The sequence below is a fragment of the Monodelphis domestica genome, chromosome 3 (assembly GCF_027887165.1).
Source record: "Monodelphis domestica isolate mMonDom1 chromosome 3, mMonDom1.pri, whole genome shotgun sequence".
Lineage (NCBI taxonomy): Eukaryota > Metazoa > Chordata > Mammalia > Didelphimorphia > Didelphidae > Monodelphis > Monodelphis domestica.
The window spans coordinates 103,461,850-103,489,769 of NC_077229.1; the positions used below are offsets into that span (position 1 = coordinate 103,461,850).

Sequence of the window (27,920 nt, forward strand, 5' to 3'; positions counted from 1 at the left end):
TTCTCCCGAGAAGTTGATACTTAATACATTAAAAAGTGAACCAGTGGCCCTGTTAAATAGTTTGGTCTTTAAGGAAGCTTACTTGCCTTCCTTTTAGACTCAGCTCAAATCCCACCTAATATAGGAGTTCTTTTCTGGTCTTCCTCACTGCTGGTGCATTTCCTTTGCATCACCTTCTATCTACTCTGTCTATATCTAGTGTGTACAATAGTTGTTTGCATGTTGTCTTCCTGATTAGAATGGGTACCTGGCACATACCAAACATGTAATATTTAGTGATTGATTGGCCAACTGGGCAGTATCCAAACATGTCCATCAAGGGCCATATCATTTGGCAAATGAGGACAGGGTTTGAACTCATCTTCCATTGGTACTCATCTTTTCGAATGGGGAAAATTACTGTAGCTCCAAAGATCATCTTTGATGGTGTGGATGCAACTGATAGAAAAAATGATAGGAAGGAGGTTGTCCAAGGCTGAAAATGGCCTCAGGGTTTCTATTTTGTCACCTGTGTACAAAGAAAGAAGAAACAGAAAGAGTTCGGGTAGGTTAGCTTAATGGATAGAGAGCTAGGCCTGGAGACAGGTGGTTCTGGATTCAAATGTGGCCTCAGTTATTTTCTAGCTATTTGACTCAGGGCAAGTCACTTAACAACCGCATTTTCCAGCCCTTATTGCCCTTCTGCCTTGGAACTAATACTTAGTATGGTTTCTAAGACAGAAGGTAAGAGTTAAAAAAAATTTTTTATGAGGCCTTTTGGGTATTGTTTATTGAATTATGTATAAATGATTAAATTACCCGGTATTCTTTGTATAAATTATACTTGGTGGGGGGCAGCTGGGTAGCCTAGTAGATTTGAGAGCCAGACCTAGGGATAGGAGGTCCGACGTTCAAATCTGGTCTCAGATGCTTCCTAGCTGTGTGACCCTGGGTAAGTCACTTGACCCCCATTGCCTAGCCCTTACTCCTTGGAACTAATATTTAGTATTGGTTCTAAGACGGAGATAAGAGTTTAAAAAAATTATATTTGGTCATAGTAAATAACTTTGATACATTAAATTTGTTAATATTTTTGTAATAATGGTAAATAGATCAGTATTTTTCTTCATTCTTGACTTTGCCATGTTTGGCCAAAAAACTAATTTTTTTCATAGAAGTAATTTAATAGTATACCATCTTTTATAATATTAAGATATGATAGATTTAATAGGGATTATTTATTCTTTGACAGTTTGAAAAAATTCACTTGTGACTATCAGCTCCTGATGGCTTTTTTACATGGATACTCATTAACAGTTTATCAGAGATCCTACTATTTAGGTTCTTTATGCTCTCTATTGTCAGTTTGATTATTATATATTTGGGGGAGATTTTCATAGATTTTAATAGAAAACTGAAATGTTTTCATGTATGTTTTTACCATATAGATGAGCATTGCAATATCTAATAATTTTAAACATTTCTTTTATTTATTTTTTTTAAACCCTTACCTTCTGTCTTGGAGTCAATACTCTGTATTGGCTCCAAGGCCGAAGAGTGGTAAGGGCTAGGCAATGGGGGTCAAGTGACTTGCCCAGGGTCACACAGCTGGGAAGTGTCTGAGGCCAGATTTGAACCTAGGACCTCCCATCTCTAGGCCTAGCTCTCAATCCACTGAGCTACCCAGCTGCCCCCTAAACATTTCTTTGATATTTGCTTCCTTAAAGGAAGGCTTTTCCTTCTAAACTTCTAATTTTTGTATTTTTTTCCTTCTCTGATTAAATTTTCTATTTTTATTGATCTTTAATTATAACTAATATTTATATAGCACTTTGAGGTTTTTAAGTGCTTGAGGTTTTTAAGTGCTTTACGTATTTGATTTCATTTACCTTTTGAAGTAGTTACTATTATTCTCATTTTAAAAAGGAAGAAACTGAGGTTAAAAGTGACTAAATGACTTGCTCAGGTCAAACAACTAATGTCCAAGGTCCTCCTGACTCCAAGCCCAGCCCTCTCTTTGTTCTGCTTTGTATCAATGGTGGATGCCAGTTGGTTAAAAACAATACTTTTACTTCACTTTGAGTGAGAGGATTTGAGTTTGAATCCTGGCTTTACTACATGTTCTTTGAACATAGGTTACTTTACCTTTTCCCTAAATCTGTGACCCTCTAAGGCTTTTTGGTGAATATAGAATTGGAATCTGGCCTTTCCACCTGTAAAAATGTAAGCGGGTGGGGCATTCCAGATATAGGAAGTGACATGAGCAGAGGCACTGAGAGTTCCATGTTGGATTTAACTAACACAAGGAATCAAATTTTACTCAGAATGCAGCAGTGCACACATATTTTGGAGCTATACCATGGAAAGGACACAACCATAAGGCCAGAATCAGGAATTTGAACATTTTGGCCTATCATCAGTGGGGGAACCTTTGTAAATTTTTCGAAGAGGGAAATAAAAAGACCTGAGCCATATCTAAGAAGATTGACCTGGATGTTTGTGAAGTGTGAATTGGAGAAGAGAGTAAACTACAGTGTGATTTACATCTACCAATCATTTGAGGTTCATAATGCTCCTAGAAGGTAGGTAGTACAGTTTTTGTTGTTATATAGATGAGAAAATTAAAACCCAGAAGGTGAAGTCATTCACCCAATGTAACATAGTTAGGAGAATAGTCAGGATTATAGGATTTAGAGACAGAAGGGAGTTATTCATCTTTTAATTCAAACCACTCATAGATGAGAAAACTGAGGCTCAGAGACTATTAAGATTTTTATGTAATTATGTGATCTTCATAGTCCTGTGAGGTAGGTGACCTTATTATCCCTGTTTTACAGATGAGAAAACTGAGGCAGAGAGAGGCTAAATGATTCTTCCAGCATCACACAGCTAGTAAATGTTTGAAGCAGAAGTCAAATTCCTTGGGCCTTCCTGTCTTTACAAGTCTGGCATTAACAGATAAAAGAATTTTCTCTAGAAATTCAAATTGTTAAGAATTCAATCTAGCCTGATCTAGTATCAGCTATGGAAATGTAACAGGTATTTGTTAATGTCTGTTCTGTGAACAGCCCTGTGCCAGGCACTAAATGGAGTGGGTGAGGTATCTCAAAGGCATGAGACATGGAGAAAAAAATTACAATGCCAAGAATGGGGTTATGGTCAGTCAAGGTAGAAACCAACTGGTACAGATTTCTAGGATGACAGATTTAGAGTTAGAAGAGAGCTCAGAGTTCATTTGGTCTAAGCTCCTCATTTTATAGATGAGGAAACTGAGGACAAGAAAAATTAAATGACTTCCTTAGATCATCTCAGAGAATAAGCAGAATCAGGATTCTAATGGAGGGCTTCTGGCTGCCATCTAGAGCTTTTTTGTTGCCTTATGCTATATGACGTGATAGATATATTAGAATAAACAGGGGCTCATACAGGCAAAACATGTGTTCTTCCACTGAAGGTCAGAGTAGTAAACCATACAAACTCAGGAAGCCCATATAAGCCCAGCCTGGGAAACCAAGACCCCGAGAAGGGCAGGTACTTGTTCAAAGTCACAGAATAAACTGGGACATAGCTAGGACTGGAACCTAGGTCTCCTTATTTCCACATACATTGTCCTTTTCATGACACTCGTTGCTATTCTAGAGTCTGTCTTACTTTTGTTCTATTACTGCTGTCAGTTCTCTTACTTCTCAGCATAACCAGTTTCACCATGGTAGAACAGAATGGTCACTAGACTTAGAGACAGAAAAACTATAGTTGGAATTTAGACTCTACTGTGTATAGGCTAGATCATTTTAGGTAAGTCACAACATCTCAACCTCAGTTTGCTCCTCTGTAAAATGAGGATGATAATATTTGCATGTCTTCCTTTATAGCATTGCCAAGCATTAGTGAGATATATATCAAGTGCTTTTGTAAGCATAACAGTTATATAAAAATGAACTATTAATAGTTCCATTATATTGAGTATATAGCACTAGCCAGGACCCAGTCACTAACCTTGAAGAGTTTCTTTTCTGTTGTCCAGCTAGCATCAGAGGATCATAGAACTTCAGCTTTCAGGAACCAGGCCTTCTAGCTTAAACCCCTTATTTTTCAGATGAGCAGATAGAAACCCAGGGAGGTCAAGAAGCTTGCCCATGGGCATATAGATAGCAGTTGTCAAGGGCAGTATTGAAACCCAGGTTAGCAGTGTGAGTAATCATTATGAAAGAAGGAAGAAAGGAAGGAAACAAGCATTTATTAAGTGCTTATATACACCAGGTTCTGAACTAAGAGGTTTATAAATATCACTTTTGACTCTGGACTACTTTGTAAGTGCTGTTATTATCCTCATTTTATAGTTGAGGAAACTTAGATGTTTAGTGACTTGCCCAAGGTCACTCAGCTATTAATTGTCTGTGGTTGGCTTTAAATTCAAGTCTTCTCAACCCCAGGTCACTCCAGCACTGTATCCACTGTGCCACCTAGCTGATAAGGAACTATTTAGAAAGGTGGTAGGATCTGAGTACATCAGGTTACCTCTGGTGGGATTGGGGGATGGCTGGGGTAAGCATCTGGGATTTTCAGTACCTGAAAGGGACTGAGAAATAAGGGTGTTTGGACTGATCTCTTATGAGCTCATTGGGATCTGGATTGTCAGTAAACATTTTATTGAGTTCCTGGTGTGTATGTGTGTATAGGGAGCTGGAACCCTCATAAAGTAGGGGTCAGGGAGAAGGGCTAGGAACCTTAGGAAACAAAAAGGAGAACTAAAAGTCCTAGAGTCCTAGAGAAGGATGTAGAGTTGAATACGAACAGTTAGATGTGTTAGATTCCTGATCCCTGAGCGTGGCCAACTGTCAGGTTCTTTGAGGAAGGGCCCAGTCCCCTTTGACTGATGGCCTCTCCAGGAATATCCATAGTAGGGAGCCTTGAGAGTGGAGGCAGATTTCTGGCTCCCTTTTGTCTTTTTTACTTCCAGGATGTCTGGGCCAGGCCCAGCACAGGGGGTCATTATGGCTGCTGCACTGGAATGCCTTTCCCTTCCATGACATAAGGAGATTATCTTTGTATGAAATTCCAGGGAGCCTGGGAGGAGGATTTGTTAGCAGTGCTTGCCTTCTTTCTTCTATCTAGGCAGTGGGTCTGGCCTGGGCTGGATTCGGCTGGCTAGAAGCTCCTTGCCTTGGTAAGTTTGGAATTTTCAGTGCTGTCCTGGGCAATGTGTGACTCCAGCACTAGGAACCAAGGTTGGGCACAGGTGACTTGGGGGACCAGATGGAAGAGGAGTTGATTGATTATGGCCAGGTAGGGGTGAGCATGCCTAGGGTAAGGCTGAGCAGTCATGAGACCTGCTAAGCCGTAGCATTTGAAAGAAGGAAACAGTCTTCCTTCCTTTGCTCACCGTGGGAAGGGAGCCAGGTGTAAGTTTTATGTGACAAGTCTGAAGAACTGGTTTGTCGTGGCTGGGAATGGATAGGTGGGATTTGCTGCATGAAAAGATTGCTGGCTGGTTCTGGGGTCCTTGTCTGTGGTGTGTGATTGGTAATCCTCCTTAGATAGGGGACTAGGGGGTGAAGGGACAGGAAGAGTGCTCTTCATGCTTTTGGTGTTCCTCAGAACCTTCCTGTTCTTCATTATTGCCCCAGGCATCATAAATTACTAAACTTTGTGGTGGAGTGAGGAAGAGAGAGAGGAGAGATAAGGCAATGAAACTGACCAAAAGGTTACTACTTAGAGGTAGAAGCCTGGCTTTAATCCTACCTCAGAGACCTCTTGGTGGCTCTGGATAGGCCATTTTCTTCCTGTTTTTTTCCTTTCAGGAGCAACTAGTTCTCTTTTATTCCTTGTTTTATGGGTTTCTGTTTTTCCATTTTGTGAAGTAAAAAGTTAGATTAAATGATCTCTAAGGTCTTTTGCAATTCAATTCAGCAAACATTTATTAAGTACCTTCTATGGATGTGAGATGGGCAGCTAGAAAGACCTGAGTTCAAATCCAACTACAGGTACTTACCAGCTATGTGACCCTGGGCCACATAGCTTAGGCCACATAGGTTAAAGTCATTTAACCCCATACACCTAATTTCCTCATCTGTAAAATGAACTGGAGAAGGAAATGGTAAACCACTCTAGTGTCTGTGCCAAGAAAACATAAAATGAGGTCACGGGGAATCGAACATGACTAAAAAGCCTAAACAACAAATGAATATAGGGCTCTGACAATGGACAAAGGGTACAAAGGTGGAAAAATAGCCCAGGCGTTGCCCCAGGGAACCTGAAATCTAGTAAGATTTATACAATCTTTATTACATGTCCACCATATATACTGATTTAGGCACTAGGATACATACATAAAGTGAAAAATATCCCCTTTCCCCAAGAAACTTTCATTCTCCAAGGGAGGTGCCACTAATAAACATCTGGGCTAACCTGACATTTTTAGTTTGTAGATTTGTGTTACATATATTATGTATACTATTTATATATTGCATCTGCTATTTGAATAAGACATTTCCCTTTTGTCCTACCACTGTCACCATAACTTTCCCTCCTAAAAATCATAAACTGTTAGAGCTGGAAAGGATTTTAAAAGATGGTATAGTTTGAGCCCTCCATTTTCCAGATGACAGAACTAAGGTCACGAAAGCAGAAGTGACTTGCCTAAGGTCAAAGGACTGGTAAATGAAAGAGCTAGGACTCCAATAGTCTTGCCTATTCCTAGTCCTTGTGGAGAAAAATAACCACTCTACCACACTGTCTTTCTTAACAGCAAGTCTCTGATGGGGTCTTGATGGGATTGAGATGGATGTCTTAATGTACAAACATTAGAACTGGATTCAGGGGAAGCTAGGTAGCACAGTAGATAGAGCCCCAGGCCTGAAGTTGAGGATCTGGTTCAAATCTGGTCTCAGATATTTCCTGACTCTGTGACTCTGGGCAAATCTCTTAACCCCAGTTGCCTACCCCTTGCCACTTTTCTGTCTTACAGTTCATACTAGAAGGTAAAAGTTTTTAAAAAAAGAATTGGATTAAAATACAAATATATGAAAGAGCACTGTGAGTCAGATAGATGAGTTCAGTTCAGATCCTTCCTATCACTTGCTTCCTTTGTCTTAAGCTTTCCCCCTCTTCTCAGCTCATTCTTACTGAGCTTAACACTGTTGACACTATTCTCACAGGGCCTTGCCATGCTTTCTATTCATTCTCCATTTCCTCCTCTTTTCATCTTCTACATACATCTTGCTAGAATTTAAATTATTCAGTGAGTTCCCATTGTATCTCCATTTGTCTTTTTAAACATTTCCCCCTTTTCCTATGCATTGACCTTTTCCTTTTATTATTATTTTTTTTTTTGCCTTCAGAATTTTATTCTTATAGTTTCTACTCTTTCTTGGGCTGACTTTTATAGAAGTTTAGGCCATGGGATCTGTTCTCTGAAACTTTTGATATGTGCTCTTTCAAAATCTAGGTTGCATAGTAAACCCATATCCATTTTCTTTTTTTTTCTTTAGCATACATTTTTATTTTATTGATGCCTTTTTCTTTGTTTACATCATTGCTACTTTCTGATGGTTCTCTGTCCCCATAGGATTCTCTCATATAACAAGTACAAACAAGCAAAACAAATCAACCTATTAGTCATTATGAACATACATGCCTCATGATAGAGCAGCTAGGTGGCACAGTGGATAGAGTCCCAGGCCTGGAGTCAGGAAGACTCATCTGAGGCTAGATTTGAACTCAGGAAGTGATTTGTGACCCTGGGTGAGTTATTTAACTCTATCTGAGTTTCCTCATCTGTAAAATGAGCTGGAGAAGGAAATGGCAAACCATTCCTGTATCTTTGCCAAGAAAACCCCAAATGCTATCATGAAGATTTAGACTACTGAAAAAGAATGAATAACAATAAATGCCTCATTTTGCATCTGTTGTTCACCGTTACTCTTCTCAGAGGCATTAGTGTAAATCCTCTGAAATCAGCATTTTTCTTTTCCCTCTCTATCCAAATGACTTATTTATGTTAGGTACTATGCAATGTGTGTTCCCCCACTTCCAATGCATTTCTTTTTTTTTTCCTATCTTCACAGTTTTATTATTGACACGATCAATTATGCTGATAATTTTCCTAATATGAAACCAGTCTAGCATTCTCATTATGAATCCCACCTGGTCATAGTGAATAATCCTTGTCACTGATTGCTGAAGTTTCTTTGCTAATATTTATTACTTAAGATTTCAATGATGGCCATTAAGGAAACTCGTCTATAATTTTCTTTCTGAATTTGGTCTTCCTTTCCAATGCATTTCTATCATGATGTCATCGGTTCTCTTGGAAAATAAAAGATGAACAACAAAAATATCACTCTAAGTTCAAGAGGATTATAGTGAAGCTAGGGTCCCTTAGACATTCTTTAAAGAGGCAGCTATCCCAGAGCTTTTCCTTTTTGACTAGGTTCTGCAAAAAATCCACAGAATCATACACTCAAAACTAGAAGGAACCTTTAGTTGTTGTTTACTTGTTTCAGTTGTATCCAACTCTTTTTTTTTTTTAACCCTTACCTTCCGTTTTGGAGTCAATACTGTGTATTGGCTCCAAGGCAGAAGAGTGGTAAGGGCTAGGCAATGGGGGTCGAGTGACTTGCCCAGGGTCACACAGCTGGGAAGTGTCTGAGGCCAGATTTGAACCTAGGACCTCCCGTCTCTAGGCCTGGCTCTCAATCCACTGAGCTACCCAGCTGCCCCCTGTATCCAACTCTTTGTGACCCCATTTGGGGTTTTCTTGGTAGAGACACTGAAGTGGTTTGCCATTCCTTTTCCAACTTATTTTATAGATGAGGAAACTGAGACAAATAGGGCTCAGTGACTTGTCCAGAGTTAGTAAGTGTCTGAGACCAGATTTCACTCAGGAAGATAAATCTTCCTGAGTCCAGGCCTGGGATTATCTACTGCATCTTTGGAAGGAACTTTAGAGATCATCTAATCCTAGTTCTCTCATTTTAGGAAACTGAGGCCAAAAGAAGTAAAGTAATTTTGCAGATAGGAAGTAGCAGATCTGGGATTCAAATACAACAAGAAATCAAGAGTTCCTTCAACTATACCATATGACTTCAAATTCCTGACAGAGACTTTAGACTCCTCTTCTGAGTGGGGAGTCTATAATAAGCCACACTTATTATTACTTCAGTGTATCAGAATAAAGTAATTTGAGTAATCATAGAGGACTGGATAATTAGAGTCCTTATCTAATAAACATTCCTTCTCTAGTGTTTTTTTTTTCAGCTCTTTCTTCCTAAATTATGCATCCCTCCCTCCCTTCTTGACCCAAACTGACACCTGACAGTGGGGCCTCTGTAGTCTGCCCTGATCTGACTCAGACAACAGAGTCCTCTCTGGCATGACCTTGGTCAGCAGACCTTCTCTGGCTTGACTGTAGATGTCATGGCCTTCTTTCATTTTCCTGAAATAAAGACTTAGATAATTGAAGATCTTCACTGTTTGAAGTTCACCAATGCCAGTGTGTTAAAAATGATGATACTCCTTCAATTAATATACATGTTTAGTTCTCTGCTAATTAGACTGAGTCTCAGTTTCTTCATCTGTAAAGGGAGATGAATAATATATGTACTATTAACCCAATAGCATATTATGAGACTCAAGGGAGTTCATCTGTGTTAGATGCCTTTTAGACTTTACTATATAAATGTGAGCTTTTATTTTTCTTATCACAGACAAGCCCTATTATCAACTGCAATAATTGGAAGTTAACAATCCGTATTTAGACCCACTTCCTCTTCCTATTGCTTTTCCCTGGAATATCTATTTTTCTGCAAAGGGAAGCAATCATAAGACTGATAGAAAGATTGACAGAGGAAGGAGCCTGGAAACCTGAGCTCATTTCTGGGCTAGTGTGTGGCTGCATGGTATATATAGTACAAGGAACATATATTTGAGAGTCAGCGGTCTGAGCTCAAGTTCCCGCTCCAATCTGTGATAACTATTGGGCAAATCTTTTTAACCTGTCGGAGCCTCAGTTTCCTCATCTGTAAAATGGAGATAATAATACGCTATATATCATACCACTGTTTCTAGAATCAAGTACCTTTCTAGCTTTTACCACTGAGACTGGATTACTATTTATTTGTCAGAGACTTAGAAGTGATACCTATCTAGGTATAGGAGAAGCAGTAAGGCTTCTCCACTGAGTGGTGGCTGAATTTGGAGTGATTTCCAGGCCTGGGAGGTGGCTTAGACCAGTGTTGGTGAACCTTTTCAAGACTGTGTGCCTAAACTGAAATTTCAAGCTGCCTGTGAGTCCCACCCCCACATTACCTCAGACTGTGGGGGAAGTACTCACATATGGCTGCTGGGCAGAGGGGGTAGGACCTGCAAAAAATGTCTTCTGGCATTGTGAAGAGGGGGAACAGAGTAGCTCCTTTTGGCACACTGGGCCATGCATGCCACACCTTTGCTAACATGGGCTTACACCCATGTTGGTGAGCTTGTGGCACATTCCTGGGGTAAGGTGGGGGACTCACATACGGTATGAGGATTGCAGTTTGTGCACTTGGTCTCTAAAAGGTTTGCCTTGCCTGGCTTAGATGAATGCATGAAAGTGGGAAAGGGTGGTACAAGATTGAAGAATAGAAATTAACAGTACAGTTTATCTAGAATGTTAAGGGTTGAAAACGGAGTAGTATTAAGTAAACAAGTTTGACACCAGATTGCTAAAGATCCTTCCATACTAGGCAAACGAGCTTGTACTTTAGTTTGGAAGCAATAGTAAGCAAGGTTCTTGAACATAGAAGTAATATAGTAGGAGTTCTTGAGCTGATTTCTATTCTAGAATTACAGGCTATGGAATCAAGATTTTGATTGTTACATATATTTTTGATGGAAGCTAGGTGGCATAGCAGATAGAGGTCTGGAAAACTGAGTTCACATTGGACTATAGATAATTCTTGTTTGTAATCCTGAGCAAGTAATTTATCTATTGCCTGCCCTGTACCTGCTTCATAGAGCTATTGTGAGGATCAAGTGAGATGATATTGGGGGCAGCTGGGTAGCTCAGTGGATGGAGAGCCAAGCCTAGAGACACAAGAGGTGATAGGTTCAAGTCTAGCCTCAGACACTTCCCAGCTGTGTGACCCTGGGCAAGTCACTTAACCCCCATTGCCTAGCCCTTACCACTATTCTGTCTTGGAACCAATACACAGTATTGATTCCAAGATGGAAGGTTAGGGTTTTATTTTTTTTTAAAAAGGAGATGATATTTGTAAAGTACATTTTTTGTAAACCATTAAGTATCTCATATATAATGCTAATAATAATAATAATAATTTTTTGGTAGTTATGTTGCCTAGGCTTTATTAAGTTTTAATTGTTTTTAAATGTTGGATTTGATCACCCAAAAATACATTTGCATACCCATAGAAGAATACAAAAAGGAGATTTAGTTTCATATAGAATTCTCTTTCGCACTGCTTGCTTTTTTTTAAATTAAAAATACTTTATTTTGTTTTTTAAAAATACATGTAGAAACAATTTTTTACAATTGTTTTCTGGCATTTTGCCATTCAGACTCTCCTCCACTCCCTGAGGAGGTAAATGATATAGATTTTACCAATACGTTCATGCAAAACATTTCCATATTCTCAATGCTGTGACAGAAGACATATATTACACATATAATAAAAAAAACTTTGAAAGAAAAAAGTGAAAGATCATGCTTTGATCTACAGTCAGATTCTAACAGTTCTTTTTTGGCTTTGAGAGTTAACTTAGGACCTTGTTTTGCTGATAATAATTAAGTCCTTCGCAATTGATCATCATATAATACTTCTGTTACTGAAATTGTTGTTCTTTTGATTCTGCTTACTTCAATTTGCATCAGTTCATATAAGTCTTTCCATGTTTTTCTGAACTCATTCTGTTTATCATTTCTTCTGGCACAATAGTATTCCATTACAACCATAAACCATAAACAAGTTATGTTCATCCATTCTCCAATTGATAGACATTCCCTCAGTCTCTAGTTCTTTGCCACTACAAAGAGAGGTGCTAAAAATATTTTTGTGCAAGTAGGTCCTTTTCCTCTATCTCTGATCTTTTTGGGATAGTAGTATTGCTGGGTCAAAGGGTATGCTTAATTTATGGTCTTTTGAGCATGGTTTCAGATTACTCCCCAGAATTATTGTATCAGTTCACAGTTCCAACAATGTATTAGTGTCTCAGTTTCCCTACATCCCCTCCAATGTTTATCATTTTCCTTTTTGGTCAGATTAGCTAATCTGAACGTATGAAGTAGTATTTCAGATTTGTTTTAATTTGCATTTTTCTAATCAGTAGTGATTTGGAGTATTTTTTCTTATGGCTGTAAATAATTTTAGTTTCATCCTCTGAGAACTGTTCATATTCTTTGACCATTTTTCAATTAGCGAATGAGTCTTTTGTCATATACTTGCTCTAAAATTTTTTCCTTCAATTTGTTGTTTCCCTTCAAATCTTGATTGCTTGGTTTTGTTCGTGGGACAACTTGTAAAATTTGATATAATCAATATTCTTTAATTTTTTGTTACGTTCTTTCTATGCCTTTGGGCATAAATTCTTCTCTCATCCATAAGTCTGACAGATAAACTTTTCTGTGTTCCCCTAATTTGTTTAAAGTATTTCCCTTTATTTCTATTTTTTTTTAAACCCTTACCTTTCGTCTTGGAATCAATACCGTGTATTGGTTCTAAGACAGAAATGTTGTAAGGACTAGGCAATGAGGATTAAGTAATGTATGATTTAAAATAATATATGACTTAAACTGTAATAATTAAAATAGTTGTGGGTCATAAATTGTAAGTAGTTAAAAGAGTTAAGGGTATAAACTGTTATAATTAAAATGGTTGATGTTGTAAACTGTAGTGAGTTAAAATGGTGGAAGATATAAATTGTGATAGATATAAGAGAGGGTGAGTAAATTTGACTGCAGAAAATATGTTTCTCTACGGTGTCTTGGTTTTTAAATCAAATATAAGGTGGTCACCAGGGAATATATTCCCAAATTATGAATATGCCTAAGTCAACTGGGTTTTTTAGAGAATTTAATTAATAATACCATGAGGAATTAAAGAAAAGGAGAAGGAGAGCGAAAGGGAATTAATGAGAAAAAATAGGTTGGCCAGGGCAGGCCTGGCCAACCGAGGCCTAAGCCTTAAGAGAGAAACCAGTCAGTTATCACTCACCATAAGATTTGTCTTAAGCAAGGATGTCTGGGGAACAGAATCTCCCCAGAGGGAGTTCCAGCCAGAGTCAGCCTCCCAAGGGACTTCTTCTCAAGAGATCTTCAAAGGGCCTCCTCCAAAAGGATCTATTTCCAAGGATCTATCTCCAAGGATCCAAGGATCTCCAAGCCTCTCCAAGCCTCCAAGGATCCCTTGCTCAAGAGATTCCTTTTCTTATATAGGAGGTTTTTTCCTATGTCACCTCCCCTAAGTTCTTCCATCTACCAATCACCGTAGATGTTTTCTAAAAGACAGAGTAAGTCTGAACCAGAGAAAATGCTGCTGTGTGGACTAATCCCCTCAGTAAGTCTGAACCAGAGAAAACACAGCTGAGTCGACTAATCTCATTAAGAGAAAACTTGCCTGACCCTTTTAGGTACCTAGCATCCCTTTGTATCAATTCTAAAAAACAAGCATGGCTCAAAGAAATCCTTGCCTTATTATAAGCATGGGTCCAAGTACTTTCAGTGTTTAGCAAGGAGTTTTCTCCCCTAAAGCAGTCTTAAGTACGGGTGGAGTAGAGGTCCTCCCATTTCTGATCCTGGCGAGTTCTCACATCAAAATGGGGAATGTTTCCAGTAGGGAATTTGTTCCAATGGAGGATTCCTCAATGTGGAAATTTTTAACATTCACAAGTCTGAGAAATTTCAAGATTTACAGTAACTTGCCCAGGGTCACACAGCTAAGAAGTATCTGAGTTAAGATTTGAACACAGGACCTCCCATACCTCTGGGTCTGACTCTCAATCCATTGAGCCTAGTTGTCTCCAACCTTTTATTTCTAGATCAAGTATTCATTTTGACTTTATCTTGGTGTATGCTGTGAGGTCTATGCCGAGTTTCAGTGATACTGTTTTCAATTTTCCCAGCAATTTTTGTCAGATAGTGAGTTCTACCAATAATTTGGTTCTTTGGATTTATTGAACACTAAGTTACTATGGTAATTAACTACCCATGTGTTGATTTCTTAACCTATTTCATTGATCCACTATTCTACTTCTTAGTAGTAACAAATTGTTTTGATAATTGTCACTTTATAGTATAGGTTTTTTAGAAAAAATATTTAATTAATTTAGAATATTTTTCCATGATTACATGCCAACAAGCAGTTCCACTGGGTTTTACATGTATCTTTGATCAAAACCCATTTCCATATTATTAATATTTGCAATAAAGTGATCATTTAGAGTCTACATTCAGAAACATATCACCATTGACCCATGTGATCAAGCAGGTGTCTTTCTTCTTTATTTCTACTCCCACAGTTCTTTCTCTGGATGTGGATAACATTCTTTCTAATAAGACCCTCAGAATTGTCCTGGATCATTGCATTGCTGCTAGTAGAGAAGTCTATTATGTTCGATTGTGCCATAGTATATCTGTTTATGTGTTTAACTATAGTATAGGTTGAGCTGATGCCCACTCCCCTATCAATTCCCCCAAGTATAAGATGATAACAACAACAATAATAGTGACATCAGTAGCTGATATTTAAATAGAGCTTGCTATGTGCCAAGTACTTTACTGTTATTCTCTTATTTGATCCTCACAATAACCTTTGGATATAGGCATTATCCCCATTTTAGAGATGAGGAAACTTGGGGGAAATTAAGGTTAAGTGACTTGTCAGGGTCACACAGCTAGCCAGTGTCTGAAGACTTATTTGAACTCAGGTCCTTCTAACTCTAGGCCTGGAGCTGGCCAATAGCAAGTTCAAAATCTTGTTCTTCCTTTCTACAATATTGTATTCCTCATTTTACCTTCCTTCTCTTTCCCTAATCAAACTCCTTAGAACAGAACCAGCCCATCCTAGGACCTCTGTTTTTCTAATTGAACTCCTTTAGTACCACATGAAAACATTAAATTTCTTTTTTTTTTTAAATTTAATATATTTTATTTGATCATTTCCAAGCATTATTCGTTAAAGACATAGATCATTTTCTTTTCCTTCCCCCAACCCCCCATAGCCGACGCGTAAATCCACTGGGCATTAGATGGAAAACATTAAATTTCTAAAGGGGTACTTGTTTCTTCATCTTCATTAGTGTTAGTACTACATCATCACATAGCTCCTTCCAAATGCTCAGATAAATGTATCTTTCTGGGTTTCCATGGACTCATATGTTTGTATTTCAGTGTTCCTATTCATTTCCAGTCTTTTATATTAGAAATACTTAAAAGTCCTCAATTCTATTAGCAAACCCATGTTTTCCCTTGTAGGATTATACTCAGTTTTGCAGAGTAAGATATTCTTGAGTATAAGCTCCTGTCTTTTGCTTCTTGGAACACAGCTCCCAGGTCCTAAGTGAACCTCAGTGTAAGGTCTTGATTCTTGAGCTGCTTCTTTCTGGATGTTTCTTTCAATTTTCTTCTTTGATATGACAGCTCTGGATTTTGGCTTTTACATGTATGGGAATATTCCTTTTGGGGTTCCTTTCAAAAAGTGATTGGTGAGCTTTTCATATCAATACATTGCCCTCTGGTTCTGATAGGGGCAATTTTCATCTACTTGTAATAGAGTGCTCAGATGCTTTTAAAAATCAGAGTATGCAAGAAGTCCATTGATTCTTTTTTTTTTTTAACCCTTACCCTTTGTCTTAGAATCAATACAAGTATTGATCAGTTCCTAGGCAGAAGAATAGTAAGGGCAAGATAATTGGGGTTAAGTGACTTATCCTGAATCACATAGCTAGGAAGTGTCGGAAGCCACATTTGAACCCAAGTCCTTCCAATTCCAGGCCTGGCACTCTATCTACTGAGTCACCTAAATGTTCCAAGTCCATTGATTCTTAAATTTTCTTTTTTCAACCTGTTTTCTAGATGGTTTTTTATTTCAAATGTATTCCACAATCATACATTTTTCTTTTCATTTTAAAAAATTTCTTCCACTATTTCTTGCTGTCTCATGGAATCATTGATTTTTATTCGACCTATTCTGGTTTTCAGGGATTTTCTTTATTGGATAAGGTTTACCACTTATGTCTTTTAATTTATTTATTCTCCTTCCAATTATTTCCTTCAATGCTTTTAACAACTTTTTTTTTTAATCTCTGGGTCTGTTTCTTTTAGGTATTCATATGTTCCTTGTGGAAATCATTTTTATATTGATTATGGTTGTTACAGAGTTATATTTACAATAATTATTGATACTTCTATGTGTTTTATTTGATTTATTTATCTTTCTAGCTTCATTTTCTGAATCTTAGCATTGTGCCAAATCCTGGGTCTACTCCTTGGTGTACTTAAAAAAACCCCAAACAAACCTTACCTTCTATCTTTGAATCAACACCAAGTATTGGTTCCAAGACAGTTAAGTGATAAAAGCTAGGCAGTTGGGGTTAAGTGACTTGCCCAGGATCACTAGGAAGTGTCTGAGATCAGATTTGCCCTTGCTGCACTTTTAAGTGGAATAATCAGCCTGGCTTAGCCTTACCTTGTGTTGTCTGGGCACTAGGAATGACCTCTGTCTCTTGGGCTTAGGCTCTCTTGGATCTTTGAGGTTTAGAGCACTGGATCTTTAGGACCCTCTCAGAATATTAAGTAACAGCCCCTAGGCCTGGGCTGACCCAGTCTGAGCACTGTTGCACTTTACTGGTCAGCATTATGGCTAGTCCACTGCCTAGTACTGTTCTCTGAGGCTTCAAAGATCTCTAGGGCTTTCTGACCATCCTAGGATTTTCTAAAGAGGACTCTCTTCTCTTGTTGCCTCCCAACATAGAGACTTGTAGGCTCCATTTGTTCTATCTCTGGTTATGTGGATATCTCATTGCTTGTGGGGGAGGGTCCTTTTTTTTTCCATGTATACTTCTGGTAGACCTGTAGCAGAAGATGTCATTCACTGAAGCTTCTCATTAGAATTCTGGATCACTTTGAGTCTAGTATGAACTTTAAGATTTTGTTGGAGTAGTTATGTGTAAGCTGGGTGACTTACCCTCTTGTTCAGGCAGCCATCTTGGCCAAAGGTTAGCTCCGTTGATTTCTGCTGCAATACTCGTTTGTTACTGTCAGAATCAGATGCAATGCTGCAGTCTCCTTTTCAGCTTCCTTTTCTGGAATAAACCCTTGTTCTTTAAGAGACACCAGGACTGGGAAGGCAATCGGCCCCTTTGCCCTCCCTTGGCCCTGATCAGACTATATCTAGAGTATTGGGTTCAGATCAGGGTTCCTAAGGACAGTAGGACAGTGTGGAATGAACATTGATAAAATGGAGTGTGTCCAGAGGAGCATAACTAGGATGATTGAGATGGGGCCATATGAATTCATTTCTTGAGCTCTTGCCACATGATTCTCTGAAGGAACTGAGTATGTTTGGCATGTGGAAAACATTAGGGGGATATTATAATTATCTTCAGGTATTTGAACTAGCATGTAAAAAAGGGATTACATTTGGTCTGTTTAGATCCTAGTTCTACACTAGTTAGGGATGGTAGAAAGAGAGATTTCAGCTCCATGCAAATAAAAACTTATAAAAGTGAAATGAGTTGCTCTGGGAAGTAGTGAGTTTCTTCTTACTAGATTTTTTTTCAAGGGAAGATTGAATGATTATTGTCAGGTTTGAATGTTTATGGAAATTGAACTATATGACCTTTGAGATTCCTTCCAATTCTGAGATGTTTTGCTTTGGAACTAGATAGGAATAACTTATATTTATGTAGTCCTGGAAGGTTTACAGGTACCTGCTAGGTGGTTCAGAGAAGAGTGTTGGGCCTGAAGTTAGAAAGGTTCATCTTCCTGATTTCATATTTAGCTTCAGACAGTTACTAGCAGTGTGACTCTGGGCAAGTTACTTAATCCTGTTTATCCCAGTTTCCTCATCTATAAAATGAACTGGAGAAAAAAAATGCAAAAGCACTCTAGCAACTTTGGCAAGAAAACCCCAAATGAGGTCACAATGAGTCAGATACACCTAAAACAACTTGAACAACAAAAGCAGGGTTTTCAAAGCATCCTCTTCATAGTGATCCTATGGAGTTAAGTAGTGCAAATACTTCCATTCCCATTTTACAGATGAAACTGAGACTTTGAAAAGTTAAGTAATTTACACAGTCACATAATTTTGGGAGATTTGAAACCTACTCACCCGAATCTGAGTCTGTCACTTAGCCAGCTCTAATATTATTTGTTTACTCTTCATTTATTCAGCAAGCATTAACTACTTATTAAGGCTTTGTGTCTGGGCAGGGGTTACACCTGTGAGTGACAAGTTCCCTCCTAGCGTAGCTCACTAGTAGAGGAGATTATACATGGATAGAAATAGAGTTTTGATGTAGGGAGGTGACTTTCATAAAAGGGGATTGAGGAAGGTTTCTTGCACCTGGGTTACCTCTAAAAGAATAAATAGGTTTTTAGCTTATAGACTTTTAGCAGGATGGTAGGGAGGTGAAAGCAAGTTGATATTTTAGGGAACGGAAACAGTTGTCAAAAGTTCCAGTGTGGGAAAACATGGGCTACATTAAGAGGGTAGCTAATTCTCTAGCTGAAGATGTACTTGAGGAGGGTAGTTTAGATCCAGATTGTGGAAGGCCTTGAATGTCAGAGTGAGTTTGACCTTCATTCACCAGGTAATTAGGTTTTAAAGGCATTAAGGCATTTTAAGCAATGGTTTTCCATATGCCCCACCTTAGGAAAACATGACGTAGGCTCATACTGAATGAGTATCCTATTCATTCTGTTGACAGTGGGTGGAGGGGGGAGGGAAGATGCGTTGTAATGTTGGGATAGCAATGAGGATGGATGTGGAGATTGGGGCAAACTTCAGGACCACATAGTTTGGAAGTATCTTATGCTCTTGTCTAAATTGTGGCTGTTTTTAGATATTGGCCTGGTCCTGACTCAGTCAGTATGAGAGTGGCTACACCTTCTCCCTTCTTCCCTCTTCCCTCCCCTTTGGTGCCTTCTTTGATGTTTCCTTGTTCTTTCCTCCTCAGATCCTTGGGAGCCACCTGCCTGTCTGTCTGCCTGAGTGGAGTGGCAGGGCAGCCATACTTCACTGGGGAAGAGCTAAGATACTGGCCTAGCACTGAATTGTGTGTCTACCTATCCACCTGCTCACCTACCGTCGTCTGCATTTGGACTGAAGAGGCCCACTCCTCTGCCGAGAAGGAGCCAAAGAAACTTGGGCAAATCAGTATACCACAAAGAAGAGAGCCAGGTGGCCAGCCTAACTCCAGCAAGGCTTTTGTGAGCAGGCACCTGTTGCAAGACTTGGGTAGGAGAGAATTGGAAAGAGGAAGCTGCTAGAGCCTTGCCCAGAAAGACCCCATCAGCATACTGTCTTGACAGTCTCCTTCTCTTCCTTCATTGATAACTGATCTCCTGTCCCCTCCCTTTGGGGAGGGGCTGCCCCACTGGGGCTTCATGTGTTTATGATGGTAATGGAAGCTATAAACTGATACTGGAAAGTTCAACATTCTGACTAAGTCAGGAAGGAGGAAAAAGGAAAAGGAGTGGAAGATTGGAGAGGTTTGATGATGAGGAGCTCTCTGGTTGTACCTGTTGATTCTTTTACTTGAAAGGAGGTCTGGGGTGCTGCCAGGACCCTCAGAGGGACCATCACTTATTGGTGATTGTTTTCCTTTCTCTTGCTCTTCAGTTGCCTGGGAAGTTGGAGTCTTCTTATCAGGGTAATTAGCAACAGACCCTGGACTGAGACTGGCCTCTGTCTCAGTGACTGCTTCCCTGCTGAGTGGATCCTGCCTGCTGTGTGCCACACGTACAAGCTGTGCACCCTGACCCTGTGGGGGGAGGCGACTGTGAGAAGGAACAAGAAGCAGGGGCAGGCATAGATCTTCCCCTTTGCCTTGGGCACTGAACCTAATTGCATAGTCTCTGGACTGTTCCTTGACACTGAGGTCTAAGGCTTCAGGAACCAGGGCAGGGGAATTTTGGTGGCATGTGGAATAGATAGTGACCAGTTCCCAGGCTAGGATTGAGTCACTAGGATATACTGCTGCCTAGACCCCAGTCTTCTCCATAGACTTGTTTAGGTACCACTAGTGAGAGCCAGACTTAAGGCTATGGGGCAATTTCTTGCCTTTGGGGACAAAGGTTTGGACTACTGAATAGTTAACTAATCGACAGCTGCAACAACCCCAAAGGAGGAGTAGGTGCCAGGCAGGGGATGCCCCCGGAGGGCTTGGATCAGGCCACTAGCCTCATCCCTTGGGTCCAGGCCCAGATTAGCCTGTTCCCTTCCCTCCTTTACTCTGATTCATCCCACCCTACCTGGAAGCAGTTCTTCACCATGGCTGAGCATCTAGAACTCCTGGCAGAGATGCCCATGGTGGGTAGAATGGGCACCCAAGAAAGACTGAAACATGCACAGAAGAGGAGGGCCCACCAACTGAAGAAGTGGGCCCAGGCTGAGAAGGAGATCCAAGGCAAGAAGGGCCGTATAGAAAAGAAATGTAAAACTACTGTTGGGATCAAGGAGAAACGAGTACTCTTCCCCCCGAGTATCACCTTGCTGGAAGCAGCAGCACGCAATGATCTAGAAGAAGGTAAGGGTCTTGGGAATGGCACCTCTAGACTGGAAGTCATTCTAACCTATTCGTTCTGGACTTACTTTAAGGTTCTGGCCTCTGGTCCCCTGAATGGGAGGGAGCCAGAACATCATATGTGAGGACATAGTTCCTGCTCTGGGGCAGTCAACCTTTATATCATTCAACTTGCCAAATTAGAGACTAGTGGTGGAAAGAACTTTGGTCTTAGACTCAGAAGGCTTGAGTTCAAACCTTAGTTCTGCCATGTATTAGCTGTGTGAGCTCAAGAAGGCAACATATTGAACACTGGCTCAGGAGGCAAAGGCTGTGGGTTCATTTCCTATTTCTGAAATTTACCACCCATGAGACCTTGGGCAAATCCACTTAAACTTCCTAGGCCTCAGTTTCCTTATCTGCAAAATGAGAGAGTCAGATTAGATGGTTTCTGAGGCCCCTTTATGTTCTTTGGATTCTAAATTACTTAACTTTTCTATATCTCAAATTTCTAATCTGCAAATTGGGCATAACAGTGCTTTTATTGACTTTCTCTGGGGTCCTTGTGAGCATTTTGTAAGCCTTATTTAAATATGACTTATTGGGAGCAGCTGGGTGGCTCAGCTTTTTTTTTTTTTTTTTGAGAGCCAGGCCTAGAGACAGGAGGTCCTGTGTTCAAATGGAACTTCAGACACTTCCTAGCTGTATGACCCTGGGCAAGTCACTTGACCCCATTGCCTGGACCTTATGGCTCTTCTGCCTTGGAACCAATACACAGGTAGAGTGTAAGGGTTTAAAAGAATATATGACTAATGGTCATTCTTTGTGCAAAGAAACGGGGAGGAAAAGGCTCAGACCTGCCTAAGAACTGCCTTAGGATAAGCTGCTGTGTTCTCCCTAGCCCCGCCTACTTAGAGAAAGGAGCATATGTATTGACACTTCAGCCCTCCTGTCACACCAAGGGGTGTCTAAAACAGGAGTGGGGGCAGGCAGAGAAAAGTATTTCTTGAGGTTGTCTGGTTCTAGCTACAACCTCTACTTTTACCAGCCTGGTACACCTCCCCCATCTCCCACCCACCCCTGAGCTATACTGTTAGGATTTAATTCATAAAGCGTAAATTCATGGAATTGAATGAGCTGAAAAGGATCTAAGAAGTTATCTGGTCCAACTCTCTCATTTTACAGATAAGAAAACAGAGGCCCAAATAGGTGAAGGGGGTTTGTTTTAAGATCATAAAGCTAGTAAGTGGTATGGTGGCTTCAAATCCAGAGCTATTTCCAATATACCATTCTAGTATAATTACTCTTTGAATGCTTTCTCTGTACCCAGCCTTATGCAAAGTGGTACTAGGATAGTAACTTAGAATTTTAGACTCATCATGATGTTAGAGCAGGAAGGGAACATGAAAACATTTGGGTCATCCCTTTCATTTTATAGAGGGAAAAGTGCTCTGCACAAGGTCCTATGACTAATAATTTTTGGCCTAGTATTCTTTCTGTCACATCCTACTTTCTATAGAGGAAGCACACAAATTATAGGATCATAGATCTAGATCTGGAAGGGGTCTTAGAGGTCACTGAGCCCAATCCCTTTATTTTATAATTGTGGAGACTGAGACACAGAGATGGAGAGTGACTTTCCTAGGGTCATCCAAATATTAAGTATTTAAAGTAGGTTTTTGAACCTAGGACCCTAACCTAGAGCCTATTGGAGAAGAAACATTAATATACATGAAATAATTAGAAAACCATTTTGTTAATTTGTTCTAGAGATTTTGTGGGATAGGAGAAGTCAAAATTTCCCAAGACTAACCCATATGAGGTAGTAACCAGAACTGTATAACCAAGGCCAATGTTTTATATGCTAGAGCAAGTCATTTGGTATTGGTGACAAATAGGGAGGCCAGAGAAAGGGTGAGATTGCTGTAGACTGAGGCTGTTGGAAAAGGCTTTATGAAGGAGGTGAGATGAGCTGAGTAAGCTATGAGAATGCAGAAAATAATTTCAAAAGTAAATAATCTATATCCTAAGGTAAGGCTGTATTGTTATCCCTTTATATTGGATAATTTGAGATGGGGGGAAGGGCATGAATGATGATTGCTTGGGTGCAATTAATTGTGTGGAAAAGATTGGATTGGCCAGGATGGAGGGTGTGTCCTGGGAAGCCTGGAGAGATAAAGTGAAGTTGGGTGGGGTCACACTGTGGAGAGCCTCTAATGGTACATTGAGGAGTTTGAACTATAAAGGGTCAGCAACCTATGACAAGTGGCACAGAGGCGCCATGCTGTGTGGTACTTTGAAATTGCTAATCTAGTTTACAGCATAAAAAGGTACAGAAATACTACTTTTAGGGCATAGGAGAATATCTGAAGCAGGGAACAGCACCCTTAGTTTATTCCTGCTGAACTCTCAGCCCGAGTTTTTACTTTTATCACTTTATTTAGGGACCTGGGAACTCTGCTGCCACTATTTGTGAGGAAAGGTTCCCAGGTATGAAGGACTTGGTGAGCCAGACATTCTTTTGTTGGTTGGCTTTCTCTCACAAATATGATTTTGTATTAGTCCAAAGTAGAACATTAGACTAACCTTAGTCTTTGTGTCCTTGGCACTCATCTGCAGAGAAGCAGCCTGAATTCTAGCTTGAGTGGGGAAGGGGGTCATTATGGGCAGGGCCAAAATCTGAAGCCAGGAGAGGACTGGTAGCAGTCAGTGTCATACGAGAAAGAGCACTAGATCTAGAGGCTGGGGATCTGGGTCTATGTATCTGTTTTGTCACTTACTGTTATATTGTATGCAGTTAGATGGTAAAGTAAATAGTGAACTGGTTCTGAATTCAGGAAGATTTGAGTTCTGATCCTACCTCAGAAACTTAATCGTCTTACCTTAGAAGTCATTTAATCTCTGTATATCTTAGTTTCATCTGCAAAGTGATTATTGTGAGGATAAAATGAGACATTTATAGTATTTTACAAACCCTTAAGTGCTTTATAATTGCTAGTTGTTGCTACTAATACTAGTACTACTACCTTTATAACTCTAAGCCATTTCCTTTTTCTAGGCCTCAATTTCCTAATATGTAAAATAATACTGGTACAGTAAAGTCAGTCAGCTAGCATTTATTAAAGGCTTACCGTGTGCTAAGAACTGTGCTAAGGGCCTAGAACACCAATATAGGGGTCGGGGGACAAAAGGACCCCAGTTAGGGCTTAGTGGAAGAAGTAGAGTGCCACCTGGAGAAGCCATTGGGAGGAAAGTATCTGGTCAATCTTAAAGCATGGTAGAAATGTAAGCTTCAAAGGGGAATTTTGCCAGGTTTATCCCTGTTTTAACTATGGCTACTTTCTTCTTAGCATCACCAGATTACTTGGATCATAGTCCACAATTCCTAGGGCCCTCTTTTCTTCATGACAAACTTGAGAAGAGGAAGTGAGGGACAGTTATCCTTCCATTTCCCTTATTCTTGGTAGTGCTGACCCTGATCCAGGGCATGAATTGAGCATCCCTGGTGTGGAACTCCTAATGTTGGAGATATTCCTCAAGTTTCCACAATATACTTTTCAAAGGTGTCTAACCTGCTGTTTTAATAGTAAGGAGTAGGAGGAGGAAGATCATGATTACTAGGCTTATGAATATATATAAAACCCTTTAAAATTTGCAAAGTACATGGTATATGATTGGTCATTTGGAGAAGGTATCATTAGGCAGGTACTTTAGTGATTATCATTATCTGTATTAACCCAGATAAGGAACTAATTCTAGGAAGAGTAAAGTCAAACAGCTACTAAATGTGGGGATGGTATTTGAGCCCAGTGACTATTGCCTGGATATTGTACCTAGCCCTGTATTTCCCATGCAGTGTTGTGCTTCCTCAGCATTACAAGATCCAGGCCACATCATGTTTGAGAGAATGAGAGGGATCAGGAAGAGATAGGAAAAGGGACAATTTGACCAGTCTCCCAAGAAAACTTAAATATAGGGCTTTTGTCCTGACAGTGCATTAAAAGAAGCATTTATTGATATGAAAAGGGACAGTGGCAGAAGAGATACTAGAAGGAAAGATAGGTAGGGCAGGTTCTAGACTGGAAGTTATTACTCACATAACCCTGAGCAGTGTAGTAAATAATATACAGAGGAATATGAACTCACACAGCTGCTCTCTGTCTTTTGTTCTCTCAGAAGAAGCTTAGAAACTCTTTTGAGCATTTAGCACTCAGTACTGTGTTTGGACTTATTCCAGAAGCAAGGAAAGGAAAAGAGTTCCTGAGAACCTTATGGTCTAGTTGGAGAGACAACTCACATACATCAAAAAGGAGAGAAAGTAAAATATTACTTTTTCCATCCATAAAATGAAAATAATTGAACTATGTCATGGAATCCTAGAATCCCAAGAGAAGAGACTTTAGTCATTATTTAGTCATATGTAGCCCTGAATATTTTTAAGTCTTTTCTACAGTATATCAAATAAATGATCATCCGGCCTTCAATTTAAGACCTCCAGTGATGGGAAACCTTTCCTGAGATATCATTCCATTTTTTTGGATAATTATTAGGAAGCTCTTCCATATAGCAAGTACAAATCTGCCTCTCTATCTGTCACTAGTGGTTCTTTATCTACTATTAGTAACTCAGAGTTCTGCCATCTGGGGCTAAACAGAAAAATATCTAATCCCGTTTCCCAAATAGAGTTCTCTTTCTTTCTGAAGCAATGCACATGAACATTTTTTTTTTGCCTTAATGATTATCTCACCTTTCAAAAGGAGGAGGAACCAGAGGGGATTTGTTTTTCTGGATATGATTCTCACCAACAAAGAAGGCATTGATTATTCAAGATAGACAACTAGAATTTGTGAAGGAGAAAAGCCAAGCAGAGCCTGATGTGCATCTTAAATTTTCAAAGGGTTCAGATAAAGGATAAATTGTATCCTGTGGCTTAAAATTTATAGTCCAAGATTAATAATGATCCATGCAAGAATGCATTGCTAAGTATAGAGAGTAACAATTCCAATGAGAACAAGAAAAAATTGTCTATGAAGACCACTGTGAATAGAAATCAACCAACTTTGATTTTTAAAAGATGGTAATAATAATAATAGCTTATGCTTATATAGCATTTTAAGGTTTTCAAAACACCTTTCATAGATTATCTTATAAGATCCTCACTACAATTCTGTGAAATATGTGCTATAATTATTCTCATTTTATAGATGAGGCTAAAAGGGGTTGTGACTTGTCTAGGGTCAGAAAGTTAATGATTGAGGTAGGATTTCAACCCAATCTTCCTGAATCCATGTTCAACATTCCCATCTGCCTTCTCATGTATAGAAGATGGAAGCAGGAGTAGGTAAGGGAAGATGAATACAGAATTTTGATACATCCTTGTAGGAATAGCATCAGGGATATAAAATCTCACAATGGGCTAGGACTAGGGAATAAAACTATGTATAGCAAAAAATTGTTTTTCAAGCTGTATTGGGGAAAAATGGGAGAATCAACAAAAAGGATAGTACTAATGCTTAGGAATAGATTGGATTAGAGTTGGCAGCCATTCAGTCTAGTTATTATACTGCTCACTGTAGCTCAAACTAAATTAAAGTATAATTGTAAAGTAACAAAATAAAAGTACAATAGAATATAGATAGTTTATATGTGGTTTTATGAGTAATATGCAACTGTAATGATCTTTGTGTATAATTTAATGTGTTCTACCCCCTTTTCTATTTGAGTTTGACTGGTTCAAATGACAATGGAAAAAACTGATCTTGCTTCTTTTTATCTAAGCCAAGCAGAGTGATCTCTCTTATTATTGGAAATGATAGAAAAAAAAATTGATAGGCTAGATGAACTAATCATAAAGTAGAGAATTTCCAAGTTGGAAGGGAATTTAACAACCATCTAGTCCATTCCATACTGACCAAAGATTAATCTCCACTAGCATGTACCCAACAAGTAGTAATCCAGTCTTTACTTGAATACCATCTTGAGGTAGTCCATTCCACTTTTGGTTAGCTCTGGTTATTTGGAAATTCCTCTTGACATCAAGCCTAAATTTGCTTCTTTATAACTTCCTTTTATTGTTCCTTGTTGGGCCCTATGGGATTATACAGAAGTAGTATAATTTACTTTTTACCTGATGGCTCTTTTAAATTCTTAAAAACTACTGTCAAGGTATCCTCTTAGTTTTCTCCATGCTAAATATCTCCATTTTTTTTCAACTGAACCTCATGTGGCAATAGATCTGAGAACTTCACCATTCTGGTTACTCTCTTCTGGATATTATCTAGTTCATCCATGGCCTTCTTAAACTGTGCCACTCAGATGAGAGCACAATATTACTGTGATGTGCACAGGGTAGGGTAATGATAAATATGCTGGTAAATTCAGAGAACTGATATGTAGTTTCTGCCTCCTATAGGTGTCCCAGGAAAGAATATGAGAAATGTAGGAGGTATTTCAAGGTTAGAGAAAAATGAATGTTGTCTCACTTTTCAGAAAAGTGAAGAGAGAGGAACCTGCAAATTATAGGCCAGTGAATTTGACTTTGATTCATGGCAAAATTTGAGAATGTATTATTAAAGGAATGATAAGTGAACTTCTCAAAAATGAAACAGTGAATACAAAATGCCAGCATAGCTCCATGAAGAATGAATCATACCTGAGTAACAAATAAATATAGTCTTCTTAGATTTTAACAAAATTTTTGATTGTCTCTCATGCTATTACTGTAGAGAAGATGGTTAGATAATGTACTGAACTGTGGATTCAGAGATCATAGTATGTAGTTGGGTGGATTCTGGAACTTGTTTAATGGCAGGACCTAAAGAATAGTCATTAATAGTTAATATCAGCTTGAAAAAAGGGCTCCAGTAGAGGGCTCCATTAATCTGTGAATGGCCCCATGATGTTAAACAGTTTGATCAATAGCTTGGATAAAGGCATAACTAGCATGCTTATCAAATTTGCAGGTATGACACAAAGCCAGGAGCATTAGCAGACATTGGATGAAAGATCCAAAAATATTTTTGAAAGACTAAAAATACTGGGCCAAATTGAATGAGATAAAAGTTAATAAGAATAAATGTAAACTTTTATATTTGGGATCAGAAGAATTAAATTCAGAAAAGCAAAATGGGAGAGAACACAATTAGACAAAGGTTCTCCAGAAAAAGATCTGGGAGTTTTAATGAAATGAAAGCTCACTGTGATTCAGTGTGTGACATGAG

The 27,920-nt window shown here is 39.1% G+C and overlaps 1 protein-coding gene across 3 annotated transcripts in view; it reads left to right on the forward strand.

The window, feature by feature from the left end:
* PPP1R16A (protein phosphatase 1 regulatory subunit 16A) overlaps window positions 1-27,920 on the forward strand; it is a 102,500-nt gene that overhangs the window by 35,751 nt on the left and 38,829 nt on the right. For 2 of the 3 annotated variants that reach the window (XM_016432047.2, XM_056822895.1), the window contains exon 2: window positions 19,153-20,724. In XM_016432047.2, coding sequence (XP_016287533.1) covers window positions 20,346-20,724 — 379 coding nt within the window. In that variant the 5' untranslated portion in view covers window positions 19,153-20,345. Of the gene's footprint in view, window positions 1-2,303; window positions 2,562-19,152; window positions 20,725-27,920 lie in introns of all 3 variants that reach the window. The other variant, XM_001372207.4, reaches the window with a different exon arrangement.